Source organism: Biomphalaria glabrata, chromosome 3, assembly GCF_947242115.1.
Source record: "Biomphalaria glabrata chromosome 3, xgBioGlab47.1, whole genome shotgun sequence".
Lineage (NCBI taxonomy): Eukaryota > Metazoa > Mollusca > Gastropoda > Planorbidae > Biomphalaria > Biomphalaria glabrata.
In genome coordinates, this window is record NC_074713.1 from 196,614 (window position 1) to 220,361 (window position 23,748).

The window sequence follows — 23,748 nt, forward strand, 5'->3', positions numbered from 1 at the left end:
TAAACCAATCACTCAACATGCTGGCATCAATGTTAATGTTTTACAAGCTGTGGACCTTCAGAAATGATTAGTAAGCCTACTTCCTAGGCCAGGCCCTCTTACATGATGACAGCAAGCAGAGTTTGAACTCAGAACCGTCGAGAGAATGGTTTGCCGTATTCAGTCTGGAAAATCAATAACTTAGTAGAGTTTAAGTCTCTAATTAACAAGCACGACTTGATCAACACATAGACCCACATAGGACGTCATTACCTTCTGTTTTGAAGGGACGTCTGTTATGAATAAGATAAACAGTCCGCTGGTCGCCCACTGTTACGGTATACGGATGTATGCAAACGCGACATGAAGCTCTTCAAAATTGGCACTAGCAGCTGGGAAAAAGTGGCAATGGATAGATCCACATGGAGAGACGAGCATAAAGGAAGGGTCTCGGATTGCAGATGCCATACACAACAGCAGCAGAAAGAAGGGTGAAAGTGCAACGGCGCCTGGTGATTGCATATGCCCAACCTGCGATCGCAGCTGTGTATCATCATCATGGTCTTTGGCCTCTTTGGCCACACAAGAAGTTGCAAAGGGAAAAGATCGTCTCTCGAGACGTAAAATGCCAAAAAAAAAAAAAAATAAATAAAACAGTCCATGGCATACAAAAACGGCCAGGTCCCCAGATGTTGTCAGATCAATCCAAATGTTCCCTACTGCATCCACTTACCATGATGCTGATGATTCCGAGCTGAAACACATCATCAATCTTCAGCACCATCTTCAAGTTCGGTCCGTCCCCGCAAGTTTTTTCTTCTTGTTTATTATTGATGAGAGGGCTGCAAGTTAGAAAATATTTCCGTCAAGAATTTGAGTAAAAGGTAAGCTTTCTTGCAGTGACGTAGCTAGGAACTCACTCCCCATTGATCTCAGACACACAACATGCTACACCACTTTTAAGAAGAACATTAAGACCTATCTGCTAAAAACTGTTTTAGATTAACTGTCATTTTAGCTCTCGTGTTTTAGTTTGTAATGTTGTTACAGCGCCTTGAGCCTACATTTTGTTTGTTAACAGAGCTTTATAAATAAAATTATTATTATTTTGACATTCGACATCATGACATGAGATAATGGTGTAATATTTAATATTTAAATAAAAAAAATTTCGAACACTCATTTGGGGGTCCCGGGGGGGGGGGGGAATTTTCAAATTCTTCCCCACCCACACGCCATAGCAATGCCACTGCTTTCTTGGGCCGTCAGGAATGGTCATTTCTATTAGTTATTTACATTTGTAGTATAGACCACACACGAATAATAATTTAAGACATATAATTTTTTTTTACTGCCATCATGGAAGCTTAAAAGCTCGATGATTTAAAATCTAAACATACTAACAAATGTATTATATGTAATCAGATTTATGGATTTTTAACCATCACTTTTTTTGCCCCCAAACTGAAGTAGAGATAGATCTTTATATATGTCAGTGTATTGCTTAGGATAGCAACAAGGGATAAAAACACGATAACTTTGATTTCTAGAGTTCCAATTATTGTCTCCCTTGGACACTTTCTCAACGTATTAAAAAAGACTTTACTTAAATGTGATTTTTGAATATATAGAAGTGAATAAAAAAAAAAATGGCGCTGCACAAAGACATAATAAAAATATTTGTTTTGCCCAAGAACTAAAAACAGTTAACAAACAGAAACCTAATTATAAATAAATTATCTCAGCAGTGTTTTTATTGACTGAACTTCCACGAGATTCAAAAGTACAAAAGTATATATTTCTTTGGCCAGAGAATGAAAGAAACAACATGCCTGAATCATATGACCTAAGGGTAATCTGAATCACATGACCTAGGGGTAATCTGAATCATATGACCTAGAGGTAATCCGAATCACATGACCAAGGGGTAATCTGAACCATATGACCTAAGGGTAATCTGAATCATATGACCTAGAGGTAATCTGAATCACATTACCTAGGGGTAATCTGAATCACATTACCTAGGGGTAATCTGAATCATATGACCTAAGGGTAATCTGAATCATATGACCTAAGGGTAATCTGAATCACATGACCAAGGGGTAATCCGAATCAAATGACCAAGGGGTAATCTGAATCATATGACCTAAGGGTAATCTGAATCATATGACCTAAGGGTAATCTGAATCACACGACCAAGGGGTAATCCGAATCATATGACCTAGGGAAGATCTGAATCATATGACCTAAGGGTAATCTGAATCACATGACCTAGGGGTAATCCGAATCACATGACCAAGGGGTAATCTGAATCACATTACCTAGGGGTAATCTGAATCACATGACCAAGGGGTAATCTTAATCATATGACCTAAGGGTAATCTGAATCACATGACCAAGGGGTAATCCGAATCATATGACCTAGGGGTAATCTGAATCATATGACCTAAGAGTAATCTGAATCACATGACCTAATGGTAATATGAATTATATGCCCAAGGGGTAATCTGAATCACATGACCAAGGGGTAATCTGAATCATATGACCTAAGGGTAATCTGAATCATATGACCTAGGGGTAATCCGAATCACATGACCTAGCTGGGGTAATCTGACTCACACAGCCTTATGGTGAAGGCATTTAAAGTAATTGTAGTAATTATCCAATTCGTCACACCAACATTATTAAGTACGTTTACCTGTAATTACACATGCTATGTACTGTTTTCGATGTAACCGAGAGTAAAAATTATGTCAGATAAATTGGTTTGTTATCAGCTGAATAGATTCACGAATAAGTTTATCGCAGTTGAGGTTATAAATAAGGGAGTAAAAGCAGAAGTCAGAGGCTGGAGAGGAGTGAGGAAAAAGTTTTTGGAGTTGTCTTTTGAATATTGATAAAACAATGGAAAAAAAAACTTATCACGTGACAGCCTTTATGGATTACGTAATTTGTATAGAAGAGATAGAGAATCACGTGGCTAAATGTTGTTTGTTTACGATTGGTGAATGAGGTCCATTTATGTTCTTTCTGATTTCAATGTTAAACTACAACACTAAACGTGAAAATTACACACAAGAAACATATTTCACACAGTTATAAAGTGTGCACATTCTTTTCAAATCTGAGAGCACTTCATATCTGACACGATTAAGGAAGACTGCACTATTGTACTCTCGAAATCAAGACATTTAATTAGTAGTTACTCATAGACATTAATAAATATGTATATCTATTGTATTCGGATTTCCGAATTAAGAAAAATTGCATGATCTTCATTCTTAGAGATTAAAAAAAAACACTAGTGAAAATAATGTAATACTTATATAGGTTATGGCTGAAATAGATATGAATACTTAACTTTTATACTGTTCATAAATGCTGTATAATAAAGTACACAAAATTGAAAGTTACAAATTTTCATCTCATTAAACTCTTTAATCGGCCAGTCTATATTTATTTATGTCTATGTAGTTACTCTATTATGTTTCGCACATTACATCAAACAAGCAGAAAGAAAAGACAATGAATAACGCCCAATTGTTTCGTTTGTATTACATGTTTCGGATGTTCCTTCGGAGTTGAATAAAATCTACTTCCTAGTCCTAGCCTGCCGCAGGATGACGGATGGTGGCTGCGGTCAGGGTATGAACCCCGGGACCATCGAGACGTCCGAACAATAGTCCAGTGTGCAAATCGCACCACCAGGCAGACATCTTATTGTATCAGCATCCACATTGAACGTTCAATTGACTTTCATTCATGACTTCCTTTCTAACGCCTTTCCTTTACTTAAAGTCATAACATTGAAAAAAAAAACAACAACAGAACAAAATATTCTTCTTGTACTGGGCATAAAATCTGTGAGTGCAACTAAAGGTTACAACTCTTAGATTTATGCTCCAAAACAACAGCTATAGATCATAATCAAAACACACACACACATACACACACACACACAATCCGATTTGGACAACTGACCTAGTAAAAGGGTCAAACTTGGTGTCTGGCGTCATATTTTCCATGTCCTTGGCACAATTCTGCCAGCTTTTAATAAGGTCACCCAGTGATTGTAATATCATCTGTTGGTCAGGGTAGAAAGTTAAACTCTCTGGGGTCAGAATGATCTCTGTAATGACCATGGGTCTGTAAGGCAACTCATCATCCTGGCACAGTTGGATTGAAAGAAAGCGAATTTGAAGCAGTTATAATGATTCAGTTCTAGCTTTAAAAGAATTTATTTAGATTTAGATATTTTTTTTACACCAATGTGTCATACATTTCACTAGTCCGTGTTATTATTATTATTATTATTATAGCTTTTATATAGCGCTACTTTCATGCTTATAGCATGCTCAGAGCGCTTTTTGGTCCAATCTCATTTGTGGACCAGTGGGGGGAGGGGGTATCTAGGAGTTGGTTTTCCGTGCTGCCTTTAGGCGCTCAGTAAACACAACTCTGCCCGAGTCGGGTGTCGAACCTCGAGCCCCCTTCTAGGTAGCCTAGTTCAAGCGCACTTGGCTTCTCGACCACGCTTCCCACGTTTTAAGACGTGGCTTTTCATCATCTTTCAGATAAAGTTTTCTAAGTAAATGTTGATAATTTTGTTGTGTAAATGTTCCATCTAGAGAAAGTAAAAGAAAAATAAATTTCACATTCAGATCTTGCGATCTGAATAGGGCAGATGATGTTACGGTCATCTGTGTCTTTGGCAAACGGTTAAAAAAAGCAGGGTGTCAGATGGCCAGCACAACGACCAACCGCATTTATTTTCCTCATCTTAAGTCAGATACCCATTTGAGTTGGGTGGACTCAGGGGCGCCCTAAAAATCTCGATATTCAAAATCCCAATCTTCACCGAGATTCTAATCCAGGACCCCAGGTTCGGAAACCAAGCGCTTATCCACTCAGCCATCGCCCCTCGATATTGAGTAAACACACATATATATATCTTGAACAATGTTTAATATAGTTACTGTTTCAAAGGACAGTTTTGTGAAATCATTAACTGTTAACTGTTTCAAAGGATAGTTTTGTGAAATCATTAACTGTTTACTGTTTCAAAGGATAGTTTTGTGAAATCATTAACTGTTTACTGTTTCAAAGGACAGTTTTGTGAAATCATTAACTGTTTACTGTTTCAAAGGATAGTTTTGTGAAATCATTAACTGTTTACTGTTTCAAAGGACAGTTTTGTGAAATCATTAACTGTTTACTGTTTCAAAGGATAGTTTTGTGAAATCATTAACTGTTTACTGTTTCAAAGGATAGTTTTGTGAAATCATTAACTGTTTACTGTTTCAAAGGATAGTTTTGTGAAATCATTAACTGTTTACTGTTTCAAAGGATAGTTTTGTGAAATCATTAACTGTTTACTGTTTCAAAGGACAGTTTTGTGAAATCATTAACTGTTTACTGTTTCAAAGGATAGTTTTGTGAAATCATTAACTGTTTACTGTTTCAAAGGACAGTTTTGTGAAATCATTAACTGTTTACTGTTTCAAAGGATAGTTTTGTGAAATCATTAACTGTTTACTGTTTCAAAGGATAGTTTTGTGAAATCATTAACTGTTTACTGTTTCAAAGGATAGTTTTGTGAAATCATTAACTGTTTACTGTTTCAAAGGATAGTTTTGTGAAATCATTAACTGTTTACTGTTTCAAAGGACAGTTTTGTGAAATCATTAACTGTTTACTGTTTCAAAGGATAGTTTTGTGAAATCATTAACTGTTTACTGTTTCAAAGGACAGTTTTGTGAAATCATTAACTGTTTACTGTTTCAAAGGATAGTTTTGTGAAATCATTAACTGTTTACTGTTTCAAAGGATAGTTTTGTGAAATCATTAACTGTTTACTGTTTCAAAGGATAGTTTTGTGAAATCATTAACTGTTTACTGTTTCAAAGGATAGTTTTGTGAAATCATTAACTGTTTACTGTTTCAAAGGATAGTTTTGTGAAATCATTAACTGTTTACTGTTTCAAAGGATAGTTTTGTGAAATCATTAACTGTTTACTGTTTCAAAGGATAGTTTTGTGAAATCATTAACTGTTTACTGTTTCAAAGGACAGTTTTGTGAAATCATTAACTGTTTACTGTTTCAAAGGACAGTTTTGTGAAGTCATTAACTGTTTACTGTTTCAAAGGACAGTTTTGTGAAATCATTAACTGTTTACTGTTTCAAAGGATAGTTTTGTGAAATCATTAACTGCTAAATAAAGACCATGAGCTGAATACGATAAAAAAAAAAAGACAGCAAAAAAAAAAAAAAAAAGAAAAAAACACCATAGGATTTAAATCCATTATTTTTAAATGGTAGCCATGCAATTACTTATTCTGTCGCCTCCAAATATGGCAGCCAGCTTGCAAAGCGCATATGACATCTTGTGCATTAGGTCGCGTCGGCCCTGGATAAATGTTTCTGATAAACACATCTCTGACAAGACCACTTACCGAATGTTTTTCTGAGTACTGAACTGTATCCTGGGTAATAGAAATTGAACTCAATGATATAAACATAAATATTCTTCTAGTTTATAAATATATTTTTTTACGCTCAACATTTAATGTATAAATAAACTGAAGAAGGGACAACTCCCTCGTCCCTTAAAGACTCCTGCACTGCCAGCTAACGGAAGGCAAGATAGGTCACGTGGACAAAAAATAAATAAAACGTGTCAGACCACCTCAAAGAGTTCCCATGAAGCTTTCAACTTGGAACCAGCCAACTAAGAGGCGGAAGCCAATAATAAAGCATCATGGCGTTGCGCCTTTGAGAACTGCAGCAAAAATGGCTGCAAGAGAAAAACCTTCACAGTTGAAAATTACCAGAGCAGAGAATCAAGGCAATTCAAACTAATACAAAATAGTTTGCCCGGGGTGTAGTCGACATTACGGGCTCCCATAGGACTCACCAATCACAAAGGGATGCACAAAACTGAGGGCAAATCTCAATCCCCTGGATGACAAAAGTGGTCAACATCGTAACAACATAATCAAACTACATGTGTGTAGTCGCTGAATGAACTCTTTATGTTGTCTGTTGTATTTATGTGTATTTTTCTGTTGTGTTGTCTTTATATGAGAAACGAGTCCTTGTAATCACAACAAATTTCCGTAAGGATCAATAAAGCAGTCTTAGTCTTAGTCTTAGTCTTACTGTGCGATAAGAAACTGTATCTTAACAAAGATTGTTTTAAAACCTTAACTATAAATTGGTGTCTTTAAATTAATAAAGCAATTAACTAAAATTTTGATATGACAAGAATTACTATTTTTCATCTATGGCAGAAAAGCGTTAAATCGCTAGCTTTTCGGTACAGAATAAAGTCTTGATAAGCTAGGTGTTTCTTTTTTAAAAGGATTTATAATTATTTCTGTGCGCTTTTTTGAACGATGCAGAATCAAATGTTGTACGCTTTTCCGTTTGTGGATCATTTAAAAATTATAGTTGGTAACATTAAAGTTCAATAGAGCGTCCTTGACCTTGTCTAATTTATCCTAAAAAATCTGAATGTTGATCTGTAAGTTCTCAAAACTGGTATTACATAGAACTAACATACCGATAGAACTAACATACCGATAGAACTAACATACCGATAGAACTAACATACCGATAGAACTAACATACCGTTGCTTTTCTACCAGCGATATTTTCCTCGGCCGCCATTGCGTTCGCTAGAGACTCCTGGTCCATGGTGATGTCCATTTTTGGAGGGCTATCGTCAGTACACAGTGGGTTCAGCTTGGCTATTTCTTCGGGCTTAAAAGCCAGCTCTATGAGATGTCTCATTTGTTTATCAAAGTTAATGACGGAGTTGACCAGTACTTCGTGAATGGTGCTCATCACCATGTAGTCCAGCATAGTGATATAGCTACAGGACAAACGAGCAATTTCAACATAGGCTACAATAGTGATATAGCTACAGGACAAACGAGCAATTTCAACATAGGCTACAATAGTGATATAGCTACAGGACAAACGAGCAATTTCAACATAGGCTACAATAGTGATATAGCTACAGGACAAACGAGCAATTTCAACATAGGCTACAATAGTGATATAGCTACAGGACAAACGAGCAATTTCAACATAGGCTACAATAGTGATATAGCTACAGGACAAACGAGCAATTTCAACATAGGCCACAATAGTGATATAGCTACAGGAGAATAGGAACAGTTTCAACATAGGCCACAATAGTGATATAGCTACAGGACAAAAGGATAGTTTCAACATAGTCCAGCATAGTGATATAGCTACAGGACAAACGAGCAATTTCAACATAGGCTACAATAGTGATATAGCTACAGGAGAAACGAGCAATTTCAACATAGGCCACAATAGTGATATAGCTACAGGACAAACGAGCAATTTCAACATAGGCTACAATAGTGATATAGCTACAGGACAAAGAGCAATTTCAACATAGGCTACAATAGTGATATAGCTACAGGACAAACGAGCAATTTCAACATAGGCTACAATAGTGATATAGCTACAGGACAAACGAGCAATTTCAACATAGGCCACAATAGTGATATAGCTACAGGACAAAAGAACAGTTTCAACATAGTCCAGCAGAGTGATATAGCTACTGGACAAAAGAACAGTTTCAACATAGTCCAGCAGAGTGATATAGCTACAGGACAAAAGAACAGTTTGAACATAGGCCACAATAGTGATATAGCTACAGGACAAAGAACAGTTTCAACATAGGCCACAATAGTGATATAGCTACAGGACAAAGAACAGTTTCAACATAGGCCACAATAGTGATATAGCTACAGGACAGGACAAAGAACAGTTTCAACATAGGCCACAATAGTGATATAGCTACAGGACAAAGAACAGTTTCAACATAGGCCACAATAGTGATATAGCTACAGGACAAAAGAACAGTTTCAACATAGGCCACAATAGTGATATAGCTACAGGAGAAAAGAACAGTTTCAACATAGGCCACAATAGTGATATAGCTACAGGAGAAAAGAACAGTTTCAACATAGGCCACAATAGTGATATAGCTACAGGACAAAAGAACAGTTTCAACAGAGTCCAGCAGAGTGATATAGCTACAGGACAAAAGAACAGTTTTAACATAGTCCAGCAGAGTGATATAGCTACAGGACAAAAGAACAGTTTCAACATAGTCCAGCAGAGTGATATAGCTACAGGACAAAAGAACAATTTCAACATAGACTACAATAGTGATAAAGCTAGCTCCTATTGTTCTAGCTAAACTCACTTTGTCAATCTCTTGCAGATGGCTCTCTTGTTTGCTTGCATTGTGTAAACCATAGGCTCGTCTTCCTCTGAGCCTTCAACAAAATCTATATTGTTTGCTGTTTTTATAGAATATTTGTAAATGAAATATATTTCTGTTTACGTAAAAAATAAAAAAAATATCCGATTGATTGATAGCCTTAACTGAATTTTGTTTAACAATATAGTTTTGTGGTTTAGAATTTTTATTGATCAGGTCTATTCATGGTCTGAAAAAATAAAGCTTTATTAATGTTTTTTTCTTTAAAAAAAAAAGCAATGTTTTAAAGTTCTTCTATTTCAAAGGTTCAAATTTAAAGTAATTTTTCTTTTCAACTCCGTGCATAATTTTTTTTGTTTCTTTTGTTAATAATTTGAAACTAAAAATTGTTTATTGTTGATTCTATTTTGCAGGATACAAAAGCAATATACACATATTCGCCTAAACCAGCGTTTCTCAAACTATTGGGTGCGCTCTCTGGTCGAGTGGGCGGCGACATTCCGACATAAAAAGCGGGGGGGGGGGGGGGGGGAGCGAAGCCGATCAATTTGTTTTCATCAAGGGATTGATATGTACTATATGTACCTCGCCTCGATTATAGATTGATATATGCTATATGTACCTCGCCTCGATTACAGATTGGTATGTGCTATATGTAGCTCGCCTCGATTACAGATTGATATGTGCTATATGTACCTCGCCTCGATTACAGATTGGTATGTGCTATATGTACCTCGCCTCGATTACAGATTGATATGTGCTATATGTACCTCGCATCGATTACAGATTGATATGTGCTATATGTACCTCGCCTCGATTACAGATTGATATGTGCTATATGTACCTCGCCTCGATTACAGATTGATATGTGCTATATGTACCTCGCCTCGATTACAGATTGATATGTGCTATATGTACCTCGCCTCGATTACAGATTGATATGTGCTATATGTACCTCGCCTCGATTACAGATTGATATGTGCCATATGTACCTCGCCTCGATTACAGATTGATATGTGCTATATGTACCTCGCCTCGATTACAGATTGATATGTGCTATATGTACCTCGCCTCGATTACAGATTGATATGTGCTATATGTACCTTGCCTCGATTACAGATTGATATGTGCTATATGTACCTCGCCTCGATTACAGATTGATATGTGCTATATGTACCTCGCCTCGATTACAGATTGATATGTGCTATATGTACCTCGCCTCGATTACAGATTGATATGTGCTATATGTACCTCGCCTCGATTACAGATTGATATGTGCTATATGTACCTCGCCTCGATTACAGATTGATATGTGCTATATGTACCTCGCCTCGATTACAGATTGATATGTGCTATATGTACCTCGCCTCGATTACAGATTGATATGTGCTATATGTACCTCGCCTCGATTACAGATTGATATGTGCTATATGTACCTTGCCTCGATTACAGATTGATATGTGCTATATGTACCTCGCCTCGATTGCAGATTGATATGTGCTATATGTACCTCGCCTCGATTACAGATTGATATGTGCTATATGTACCTCGCCTCGATTACATATTTATATGTGCTATATGTACCTCGCCTCGATTACAGATTGATATGTGCTATATGTACCTCGCCTCGATTACAGATTGATATGTGCTAAATGTACCTCGCCTCAATTACAGATTGATATGTGCTATATATACCTCGCCTCGATTACAGATTGATATGTGCTATATGTACCTCGCCTCGATTATAGATTCATATGTACTATATGTACCTCGCCTCGATTACAGATTGATATGTGCTATATGGACCTAGCCTCGATTACATATTGATGTGTGCTATATGTACCTCGCCTCTATTACAGATTGATATGTGCTATATGTACCTCGCCTCGATTACAGATTGATATGTGCTATATGTACCTCGCCTCGATTACAGATTGATATGTGCTATATGTACCTCGCCTCGATTACAGATTGATATGTGCTATATGTACGATGTTTATGAAGACTAGACGAACTTCCCAGTGATAAATAAAGGTATCATTTTATAACAGTGAAAGTTGTTATTAACTCTTTCTCTCCGTAATTATTTTTCCACGTTTTGAAGGATTTCTTCATTTTGCTCATTACTATTTCACTCCCCCTGTTATGATTGGGCTTCAATAGCTTTGTTGTTTGTTATCAGAAAATGGTGTGTTTGGTACAGAATTAAAGGGAAATGCATGCTCTTTTTTTATATAATTCAAAGTCAAGTTAAAAAAAATTAAACATCAATTAAATTTAATGAGGTCAAAATCAACGATGATATCGTCGATTAGGAGAGAAAGAGTTAAGTATATTATTAACTTATAATATTCTGTGGTTAATGTGAAGTAATAATTGAGACAGAAGTGAAGTCAGATTAGATTAGCCCACAACAGCGTAATTCCAGGCCAGCTAGGTTCTATACCTGAGAACAAAGGGTCGTCGTCTGGCAAAAAACCAGCTTCTATGAGACAGGATCTACAAGCATGATACACTGTGTTCGCCACCAGATCACGGAACCTATCCAGACGTGTCTTGACCTTGACATACAAGTATTGCACATTAAATTTTAAGTCTAAGAAACAGAAAACAAATGAGCATGTTTTGTTCTACCTAGATCTATCTGTATTTTCATCCAATCGCCAGATCTATTAGAGTATAATATAAACATGTTTGAACATTTTGTCTGTACTGAAGGGATCCAAGTAAGAGCAAAAATTACCGATAGGCCTATCAACAAGGCTGGGAAATGTTATGAGATAATTTATTCGACCTACTATTGGTTTAAGAGAGTACTCAAAAAGGAAGATAACCCGTATATTCCCACAAATGTCTCTTAAGATCTAGTTATCTCCCTTAGAGGCTATTTCGACTTCGAACACTACTAAACGGCACAGAAGTAGAACTTGAACTGCCGTTTACACGATAACATGGAAGCCAAAACGAGGAAAGCGCAAACAGGGACGTCCTCGTATTACCTGGCGACACACCTTCATGGAGGACCTCAGAACAGTGGACACCAGGTGGGAGGAGGCTTCAGACATTGCCAGTGACACATCATTATGGAGACAGCTTGTCGCCCAATGCGCCGAACGGCGCGGGAGGACCTAAGTCTAAGTCTAAGTAAGTTGAACGAAACAAAATGTTTTAAAAAGCATTGGGATGTCCTTTAATTAACAAACATACTGATTAGTGGTTCTTGGTTGGTTGAGGAACATACTATCTCCCCTGACTGGCCCTGACCTTTGCCAGTTTGACATTACGTGGCTAACACGAATCTAATGATCTGCAGAGTTACCTCTTTCAGCTGGGCTTTCTGAGTGTCCAGAAATGAGTCCAGCGTATAACAGACTCGGTCATCCACGACGTACATCTCTAGCTGTCGAGTGGTCAGACACAAGCCCACCACTGTCACTATAGCTGGTCTCAAGGTCTGAAAGTATGGACATTGACACAATAACGACAAAGAGACAAAATTGTGTTTTGTCTATTTGTTATCTCCGTCAGTCGTAGAACGACTATGGTTCATCTCTTACAGCGCTTTTTCGTGCGACTGTAGACGTATAGTTTAGAGCAGGGGTTCTCAACCTGTAAGTTGCGACCCCCTTGGGGGTCGATTGACGATTTGCCAGGGGTCGCCAAAGACCATCGAAAAAATGAATTATTTTTTTTTGTTTTGTCTATTCTTCTATTGCTATGTGTGTGTGTGTGCGGGGGGGGGGGTCGCGGCAGAGTGGGAGGTTGTAAAAAGGGATCGCCGAGCATAAAAGGTTGAGAACCGCTGGTTTAGAGAGACATTCCAGTCCACATGCGACGAACAACGATTGACTTTCCAAGTGCTTCAGCACTAAACATTCAAATTATAAGAAATGTTAATATTTACGTACATTTTGATATGAGGAAATACAATGGATTAATAAAGTCAGATCAAATTACAGACATAACGAATGTGTGTAATTTTAAATAGATCTGGCCTATATGGTTTAGGACGTCAAAGAAGCGCTTTACTTCACTTACGTACTCTGTAGGTCACAACTAAAAAGAGTTTCAACTAAGATGAATAATTTGATGTATTTTGTAGGTTGTGAATCTAAGCCGAGTAATTTTTTAAGTGTCCTCATTTAAAGCTCAATATCTTCGGTCCTTAAAAGTATCGGTCCAGACTTTATGTGTTTCATTGGAAGGAAAAAGTCAAAAGGTAATTATGTGAAAATGTTTTTAAGAAAGTATTTCAATAACACATTCACTACCTACAATATCTACACTCTAAAATGGAGCGTGGTGGCCGCGTGATAGAGCGCTAGGCTTCTTGAGTTCAAATCCTAGAAAAGACTGGTTTTGAACATCGGTATTTTTAGGGCGCCTCCGAGTTCATCCATCTGTAATAAGTACATGACTTACATTGGGAAAGCAAAGGCGGTTGGTCATTGAGCTGACCACCCTCGTTAACCTTCGCCCATAGAAACTTTTACATCATCTGTCACCGTAGATCGCAAAGAATGAAACTGGTATCTTTATTTTTAAACAAAATTACAATAAAACATTATTTGACATCCCGACAGGAAGATAAAATGGAATGTCGTTATAGATAAATTTAAAGAGAGGTATAAAAGTTGAACAGAATGTACCATAACTAACACAAAGTATCGGTCCAGACTTTATGTGTTTCAAACATCTTTTGAGAAATTTATATAGTTCATGAAAGCAAAAAATTTTGTAAGTTGTAGGTCTGCAGCTTAAGGTTCTAATAGCAGTAATCTAAGATCCCATTTTTTTTTAAAGACATGGCAAATCTCTAGCTCATCTACCGTATGAACATTTAAAAAGAATTCTTACTTACATGATTCAACATAAACAAATGTTCGTTCAAAAACTTCTTGCATAAATTTGTTTTCAGTGATTGCATGTTCTTCAGCCAAACGTTGAAGGCTTTCCATTTCCGGTGCAGGCGAAAGGTGTTATACTGTACAGTAAACATTTGACTTAATAATAGACAAAATCATTGATAGCATAGGCAGTGAAGAAATGTTAACAACTCATAAACTGATTGATAGACAGTCCAACGTTCAGACAGATAAACCGTTTTCAAAAATACAAACATATGAATAGATAGAAAGACAGACAGACAGGCAGATAGATAGATAAATAGATAGATAGATAGATAAATAGATAGATAGATAGATAGATAGATAGATAAATAGATAGATAGATAGACAGACAGACAGACAGGCAGATAGATAGATAAATAGATAGATAGATAGATAAATAGATAGATAGACAGACAGACAGACAGACAGATAGATAGATAAATAGATGGATAGATAGATAAATAGATAGATAGATAGACAGACAGACAGGCAGATAGATAGATAAATAGATAGATAGATAGATAAATAGATAGATAGATAGATAAATAGATAGATAGATAGATAGACAGACAGACAGACAGACAGATAGATAGATAGATAGATAGATAGATAGATAGATAGATAGATAGATAGATAGATAGATAGATAGACTGACTGACTGACTGACTGACCACTCTAAGTCTTCTAAAAATGTCCACTTCTTGAGTCCACTGCTCGAGGGTCATGTTTTCCATCTGCATGCCGTACCTAATCCTGGTGACAAACTTGTAGCTCATTGACAGATAATCTTTTCTATTGACGTCTTTGTATTCAGCCACTCTATCCAGAGACACATCACATCAGATTTATCAAGAGACAAATTACATCAGATTTATCAATAGACACACTACATCAGATTTATCAAGAGTTACACTACACATCAGATTTATCAAGAGACATATTACATCAGATTTATCAAGAGACACATTACACCAGATTTATCAAGGACACATTACACCAGATATATCAAGGACACATTACATAAAATTTATCAAGGACACATTACACCAGAATAATAATGAGACACATCACATCAAATTTATCAAGGACACATTACATCAGATTTATCAAGGACACATTACACCATATTTATCAAGAGACACATCACACCAGATTTATCAAGAGACACATCACATCAGATTTATCAAGAGACACATCACATCAGATTTATCAAGAGACACATCACATCAGATTTATCAAGAGACACATCACATCAGATGTATCAAGAGACACATCACATCAGATTTATCGAGACACATCACATCAGATTTATCAAGAGACACATCACATCAGATTTATCAAGAACACATTACACCAGATTTATCAAGAGGCACATCACATCAAATTTATCAAGGACTTATTACACCAGATTTATCAAGAGACACATCACATCAGAATTATCAAGAGACACATTACATCAAATTTATCAAGGACACATTACATTAAATTTATTAAGGAGACACATTACATTAGATTTATAAAGGATACAAAATACATCAGATTTATCAAGAGACACATCAAATCAGATTTATCAAGGACACATTGCATCAAAATTTATTAAGGAAACACATTACACCAGATTTATCAAGGAGACACACGATTCCAGATGTGTCCCTGTTAAAATACATCGGAGGTGTCAATAACACTACAAAGTGTCATGGAGACAACACTACACCGGATGTGTCAATGAGACTACAGCAGAGGTGCCAATAAGCTACATCAGAGTTATACCACTAGTGAGTAGTAATTAATAGATTTGTGAACAGTCATTTTTATTTGATAACCAGAATAGTGATATCGCTTTACATTCGATAGACAATCTAAGGTCTGAGTGATATTATAGAAATTAAAAAAAAAATATTTGTGGGGACATGGTGTAAGATTATATCTGTCAGTGTTATAACGAATGTTAAGGATTCACGCCTTACAACGCAGGATAATTCAAAAAGAATGCGCCTAAATCACTTCGCTCTATAGTGTATTTTGTTAATAATACAAGAAATCAGCGATCTAGCATTTATAAACAACGGAACATTCGCCAATATAACTGTAGTGTTGCTGAGGAAAAGAGAAAAGCGCTGGCAGAAGAAAAAACGCCAGAGAAGAAAAGCAAGGCCAGTGACGCTAGCTCCAGCTGGAATAACCTGCCCAGTGTGCGGCCGAACATTCCGGACCCACATAGGTCTCACCAGCCACACGAGGAGGCACAAAACCGCAGTGCAAAGCCCTCAGCCCCCCTGGATGACAAAGTGGTCATTATCGAACCACGATGGACGCACTATATATATAGTGTTATTAAAGCTCACAGCCATACATTCGGGGAGGGGGTCCAAATGCAGGCGACAAAACAAAGGAGCTAAGCAATTTTATAATTCTTGCGTGTGTGTGTTTGCGTGGTTCTGCGTATCTATATGAAGAACTATGAGTGTGAGTGTGTGATAAATAAAATGCTATATATAGTTCGTCCATCGTGGTTCGATGATGACCACTTTGTCATCCAGGGGGCTGAGGGCTTTGCACTGGGGTTTGGTGCCTCCTCATGTGGCTGGTGAGACCTATGTCAGCCCGGAATGTTCGGCCGCACACTGGGCAGGTTGCTCCAGCCTGGAGCTACTCTTTACGTGAAACATTTCTGACCATGGCGTTGGCTCTATCCAGTACCTCCTACTATAGATGTCGATGTTAAAGAAATACATAAGTAAACTTAATAAGTGGGAAACAAGGAGATGTATTGCCTTCTGTCAGATCACCATACAGAATGTCTTTTGGGAGTCGAGCTTGTAGCATTCTGGGAACATGACCAAGCCAGCAGAGGCGTCTACTACTGATAACAGCGCGGATGTCCTGGCACCCCATGGTAGCTCAATGTCAGTACAATGAGATCTAGTTTTAGGTTTCTTACACAACAATCTAGTCACTAAACTTACTTGAGATTGTAATAGTGATAGTCCACTGAGTCTTTTGGGACTTTAGGAGTTAGATACAAACAAGCGATACGGTTTCGATTCTCCAGGACCGTCTTGACGATGAGGTCCATGTCATCCAGGCCCGCAAAACTGGGAATAACTGCATCAACACACACACACACACACACAATAGTTAATAAAGTTAAATTATAAGCTTCAAACTCAACATACACTCACACACACACAATAGTTAATAAAGTTAAATTATAAGCTTCCAACTCAACATACACTCACAGACTGGAAGATATACAAGGGAAGCGTGGTCGAGAAGACAAATACGCTTGGCTTGGCTACCTATGAAAAGGGCTCGAGGTTCGACACCCGACTTGATCAGAGTTGTTTTTTTCTGAGCGCCTAAAGGCAGCACGGAAAGCCTTCTCCCAGATACCCCCTACCTCCCCCCTCCTCGCCACTGGTCACAAATGAGATTGGACCAAAGCGCTCTGAACATGTTAAAAGCGTGAAAGTAGCGATATATATAAAAGCTATAATTATTATTATAATTATAACATTGACATTTCGTAATTGTTCTTTTGCTTAATTTACAATTTAGTTCTTTTGGTTAGGGTTTAGCCTGTGTCATCTTAGCATATTAAACCTGTGTAATCATGACACATTAAACCTGTATATTAACAGCACTTTTAATCTAGTTATCATAGTACATTTAACATTTCAATCATATCACATTTAACATTTAAAATTTAGTATCAGCTGAGTGATGATTTAATTTTCAAACTCTACATGTATATTACTTTTAACTTGAAGCCATTTCTTTCGTTATCCCTTTCCCTTTCAACTTTTAATTAAACCCTTTTAAATATTTAAATACTTTGATGTCTTCTCATCACTTTCCCTTTCTGGTTTTTTCCCCCTCAGAAATGAGCCATGAGTACATAGTGATAACATCAGGATCTTCGGGCGCCTCTGAGTCCACCCAGCTCTCATGGGTACCTAACGTTAGTTGGGGAAAAGTAAAGGCGGTTGGTCGTTGTGCTGGCCACATGACACCCTAGTTAACCGTAGGCCACAGAAACAGATGACCTTTACATCATCTGCCCTATAGACCACAAAGGTCTGAGAGGGGAACTTTACTTTTACATAGTGATATGGCCTTACAGTTTAAACGTGCGTTTTCTGACTGGTCAGTAGACCAACGTGAGGCCCAAATGCAAACTTCGATATATTATTGAATTTCTTCATCATCGTTTCTTTCTTTAAAGTGTAGATCTATTTACTAGATCTATAAATAAACGTAATTTAGAATGACTTACATTTGATTGTGTTGTCCGTGGAAGGCGTGCTTTGAAATGTATGGATCTTGCCCATCTTGCTCTTCCCTCTGCCCACAATGGACTCTTCCACTTGGGTCAAGCACATGTCCTCCTGAGGATCAAAACATTAAATATTACAAGCTAGTTTCCCATGCGTAAATTGATCAACTACTTCACTGGCACAAAGACATAGACTTAATAGACTAATTAAAAAAGCATCGTATATCACTCAAATACAGCTACCATCTCTAGAAGAGCTTTTTCATGAAAGATGCATTTCCAAAACACTCACGATTCTTAAAGATAACCTGCACCCATTAAACCACTGTTACATAAGATCTGAACGAAGTGGTCGTCTCCTTTCCATTAGGACTAAAACAGAAAGATTTAAAAACTCCTTTATCCCACTGTCAGTCAGAGTGTTACAAGATCACCTGTCGTTATCGAGAAGTACATAGAAGTATAATTCATAAAGCGCTGGTTGTGAATGTGTATGTGTTTCGTGAGTGAATGTTGTTCGAATTTTTCATCCATAATGTTTTTGTAAAGTAGTTACGCTGAGGTTGTCAACTGTAGTCAAACTGAATTTCCATTTGATTGGATCAATAAAATTATCTTATCTTATCTTATCTTATCTAACAACATAAAAGACAACAAGAACATTAACATGAATACATAGGTCAGTATTAAGTACTTAGATTATATATAACAATGTAGATCATGGTCAACAACTTAGATTATGATAACAGCTTAAACAGTTATAACATGAGCTTATATAGGTCAGTGACAACAACTTAGATTATATTTAACAACTAAAACAGTTATAACATGAACTTATATAGGTCAGTGTCGAAAACTTACTATGAATGTATAGGTCAGTGTCAACAACTTACATAGTTTATAACATGAATGTATAGGTGAATGTCAACAACTTACATAGTTTATAACATGAATGTATAGGTCAGTGTCAACAACTTACATAGGTTACAATAGGAAAAGTCTGTCTGTAAAATTTCTCAACCACTGATGGCTCCACTTCGGAAGTTGTAGAAGACTGAAAAAATACTTACAAAAATGCTCAGGTAACTCAAACTGTAGTTAGCTCATTTTTACAAAGATAATAAATAAATGCATTGGTTGTTCTAACGTAAATTTGTGGTGAGACTTTGTTTCTCTGTATTGAGACTTTGTTTTCCAAGATGTAAATTTAATTTATTAAAAGATTTGAATTTAGACTCAGATTTTAGATTTCATGGGACATCGGCACAATTTAGGGCGATTTAAACAGACATAATTACTAGATCTGAGTAATCCATGGGTACAGAAAACTAAACAAGAACCAGACAGAATGTCAATGGCTGCCTGGTCGTGCGGTTTGCGCGCTGGACTGTCGTTCGGACTTATCGATGGCCCGCTCCCATCCCCCGTCGTCCTGCGGGAGGTTTAGACTAGCAAGTAAATTATCTTCATCCTTGTAGGAACATCCGAAACATGGAAACTATTTTTACAAACAAGCAAACATTTTCTAAAAATAATGCTACAAACATTCCAAAGTATCAAAAATGATACTTTGATCAACATTCTACTTTGCCTTGGACCAACCGATTTTTTCAAGGCCGTCAAGTCTTGGAGGCTGTCCACATCAACCGTTAAACTTTGACGCTGTTGTTTCTTCATTCGTTTCTGAGCTTTCTCCGCTTCCTCTTTTAACTTTCTGAGTTTTTCCAATCTCTCAAGCTCTTTCTTTTGGAGGAATTCCGGCTGGTGGGTCTCTTGATATTTTTGTAGTGAAGGCTGTTCAAATAGGAAAAATACTTGATTTATAAACAGTTTAGGTTCATCTTCATATTCTATGAAAAGAAAAGCGGTGTCACAGACCACGCCCTTTATTTTCTCGTTTTCAAACGAAATAAAAAAAAAAAAATTCTCTTTGTGTTGCATTTTAATTTCTAGAAATGCGACCCACATAAAATTTATTTTGTTTTCAGTACTTTATCTATCTATGGGGAATGCTGGTTAAGTGGTAAATCGCTGGCTTCCGAAACGAAGGGACTTGGGTTCGAATACCTATGAAGACTGGTATTGTGATTTTTTATAAAGGCACTGTGAGCCAATCTAATTCTAATGGGTCCTTGCCTGGCTGCCATTAGTAGTGAAAAAGTAAATGCGGTCGGTCGATAGTCTGGTCACATAACGCGCTCGGCCTGGCCATAGAAAAGCAAGATCTCTATATCACCTGTCCTTTAGATTGCAAAGTCTGATATGGTAACTGCCTGATCGTGCGGTTTGCTCGCTGGACTGTCGTCCAGATTTATCGATGGTCCAGGGTTCAAACCCTGCCCGCTCCCATCCCCCGTCGTCCTGCGGGAGGTTGGGACTAGGAAGTAAACTATCTTCAACTCTGAAGGAACATCCGAAACATGTAAAACATTTTGCAAACATTTTTACAACATTAACTACATCTACATACAACTATAAGAGGGCGATTGTTATTTTGTGATTTAATTTTACGACATAAAACTAGTAGCTAATCATATGAATGCTGTAAATTCAAATAAATGCTATAAACCATAATCAAGAAAAATACGAAATTCAAGTTTTATGTGTAAATCTACCAACTTCAAAACCTACCAATGGCTCAACTCTGCGTTCAATGGGCTTGGTGAGTTTCCTGGCTTGGCATTGGGTGACACCTTTGAACTTCAGGGCTCGCGGATTGATGGGCGCAGTAAGAGGCGCGTAGGAATACAGCCGGGCTTTGAGCTTCTCCTCTTTATTCATCTCTCTCACTTGACCGGGGAGTATAACCGGAAGTGGCTGTAGTTTAGGGAGGTCACCATGGAAGCTGTTTTTCTGCGACATTTTTTGCAGCCTTTTAGGCCTTGAAAAACACAAAACGTTATATGGAATTTAGAAAAGTAGCAATAATATAGAAAGCACTGAACCGTAACTTACAAATACAAAATCAACACCAAAAAAGATGCCCAGAAAGAAGCATATTTCTTAGTTCCATATGCTAGGACAAATTCGTATAAGTTCTCCTTTTTACCTAGTGCTATTAGAGCATGGACAACGCTGACTGAATTAACCAAGAAAACCTAGAGTTAAGTTTAATTAACATACACGACTACATTAATACTAAAACAGGGATTCGTGTAGTACGTAATTATCTTCTCTTTTGAAGGAACCTTGGTATTTTCTTGGATAAGAACTAGTGCAAGAATCTATCTATATTTAAATTTTTAAAAAATTTCGTTTGTTGTGACCTCGTGATATTTTTAACCAACTATAACTATAATTTATAAATTGAAAAACAAAACCTAATGAAATGCTCAGAAAGACACAAAGATAGAGGCACATTTCTTATTCCATACGCTAGAAGAAATTCGTATAAGTGCTCCTTCTTCCCTAGTGCAATTAAAGAATGGAATGGGTTGCCTGAATCAGCCAGGAAAACCAACGAATTAACAGAGTTTAAGTCGTTGATTAACATGCATGACTAGATTGACACATGAAATGCGTAGGGCGCAATCATCTTCTTTTTTTGAAGTAACGTCTGTAATATATACCATCTTATCTTATCTTAGCTTATAAATTAGGGACGTTCCTTCATGTGTTCATCCCGTCGTGCCTGTTAATTAAAGTGTTGAACTTTAAGTTTCATTTGAAATGTTGGAGTTTAAACTTAAATTTAAAACCAATGTACCGGTGCTAAATAAATTGGAAATAGCTTAAAGCAGCGGTTCTCAACCTTTCATGCTCGGCGACCCCTTTTTAAATCCCCCACTCTGCCGCGAGTCCCTCCCCGCACACACACACAGCAATAGATGAGTAGTCAATAACAATCCATATTTTGGATCGTCTTAGGCGACCCTTGGCAAATCGTCAATCGACCCCCAAGGGTGTCGCGACACACAGGTTGAGAACCCCTGGCTTAAAGTACATCTATTTGTATCTAAGATCTAGATGAGAATGGAATGTAATAATAACATAAATCTAGAATCTAAATAAAAACAAAAAACAAAATATATAAAAATAAAAAAAATTCGTATATAATAAGGGGAAGAACCGTACAAGTCAAGTATCTCGATATTGTAAGATTTATTTCCCTTTTCTTTACTCAAACAAAATAAATTATTTACCACTAATTAAATTTAAAAAAAAAATATTCTTTTTTTGATGAATTATCTTATCTTATATAATACAGACGTAACTTAAAAAAAAAAAAAAAAAAAAGATGATTAATTAATGTTTTGATAAGGACAACTTGATCCCAGAATTGGAGGTGGGAGATATAACGTGTGCAAAATGACAGAGTTAGTTGATATGAGATTTGTGAGTAGATCAAAATCTAGAACACTATCTGAATCTAGTGTAGCGCTAGTCTAGATGTTTATAGCCGAACTTATCCCGTCCGTCCCTGCACTTCGTAGGGGTGCGTAACCAAATCCCTCCCCCCCTCCCCCCACTTCTATGGGTCACCATTCCAGGAACAGTGGACGCGAGTATGACGTCAGTGTCGTCCAGTGAAAAGTTGGCTGGGCAGCGTGCAAGATAATGAAGATAGGACAAGTTTCTCTTTTGAAATCCGAACAAGAAACTAGATTTATTTGTACGTAAAGTAGATCTAGATCTATATGTCTACCTTTGGGGTAATGTAAGACAAAATTTCCTTACGGACAATAAAGATTATTATTATTATTATTATTATTATTATTTAAATGTAGTATAGGCTTAGTTTCAAGATCATGATAAAAATTTTTCATTTACTTTTGGTTCGATCATATAAGATAAGAAGATAAGATCTAGGTCTTGACTTCTAGGAATAGATCTTATCCACAACTCTATAGACTTTTTTTAGAACCAGACACTAGACGAGATCTAGGTCTATACTTCTAGGAATAGATCTAGATCTAATCTACAACTCTAGGCTTCTTTAAAACTAGAGCAAGACACTAGAAGAGATCTAGGTCTATACTTCTAGGAATAGATCTAATCTACAACTCTAGCCTTCTTTAAAACTAGAGCAAGACACTAGACGAGATCTAGGGCTAGACTAGACTCAACTCAAGTCACTCTTAGACTCAATTAGTCTATAAGCCTAGATCTATAATAAGGTCTATATTATAAAAATATAGACTAGATCTACATCCTTTTCATATTACCTGACAGCCTATAATTTATTAAATTGGTTTGATTATTGAAAAGAAAGCCTCTGCTTTATGTAGTATAGACATTTGTATTTGTTTAGTGAAAATGTTTAACATGAAACCATTTCAATGGTTTGAACACATTCTATGTGTAAACATTCGCCATGATTGGGTTTTAGTTTCCAAGG

The 23,748-nt window shown here is 36.8% G+C and overlaps 1 protein-coding gene across 19 annotated transcripts in view; it reads right to left on the minus strand.

Annotated features, from left to right (window-relative positions):
- LOC106070553 (dynein axonemal heavy chain 6-like) overlaps positions 1–23,732 on the minus strand; it is a 136,922-nt gene extending 113,190 nt beyond the window's left edge. For 6 of the 19 annotated variants that reach the window (XM_056022901.1, XM_056022908.1, XM_056022906.1 and 3 more), the window contains exons 1-15: positions 23,576–23,727; positions 21,042–21,291; positions 20,013–20,204; positions 19,390–19,464; positions 18,411–18,522; positions 17,101–17,239; positions 14,806–14,953; positions 14,107–14,229; positions 12,565–12,699; positions 11,692–11,806; positions 9,228–9,324; positions 7,610–7,853; positions 6,433–6,462; positions 3,961–4,145; positions 713–821 (exon numbers count right to left, since the gene is read on the minus strand). In XM_056022901.1, coding sequence (XP_055878876.1) covers positions 713–821; positions 3,961–4,145; positions 6,433–6,462; positions 7,610–7,853; positions 9,228–9,324; positions 11,692–11,806; positions 12,565–12,699; positions 14,107–14,229; positions 14,806–14,953; positions 17,101–17,239; positions 18,411–18,522; positions 19,390–19,464; positions 20,013–20,204; positions 21,042–21,272 — 1,935 coding nt within the window. In that variant the 5' untranslated portion in view covers positions 21,273–21,291; positions 23,576–23,727. Of the gene's footprint in view, positions 1–712; positions 822–3,960; positions 4,146–6,432; positions 6,463–7,609; positions 7,854–9,227; positions 9,325–11,691; positions 11,807–12,564; positions 12,700–14,106; positions 14,230–14,805; positions 14,954–17,100; positions 17,240–18,410; positions 18,523–19,389; positions 19,465–20,012; positions 20,205–21,041; positions 21,292–23,575 lie in introns of all 19 variants that reach the window. The other 13 variants (XM_056022904.1, XM_056022912.1, XM_056022903.1 and 10 more) reach the window with 6 other exon arrangements.
- Between the last annotated feature and the right edge of the window lie 16 nt (positions 23,733–23,748).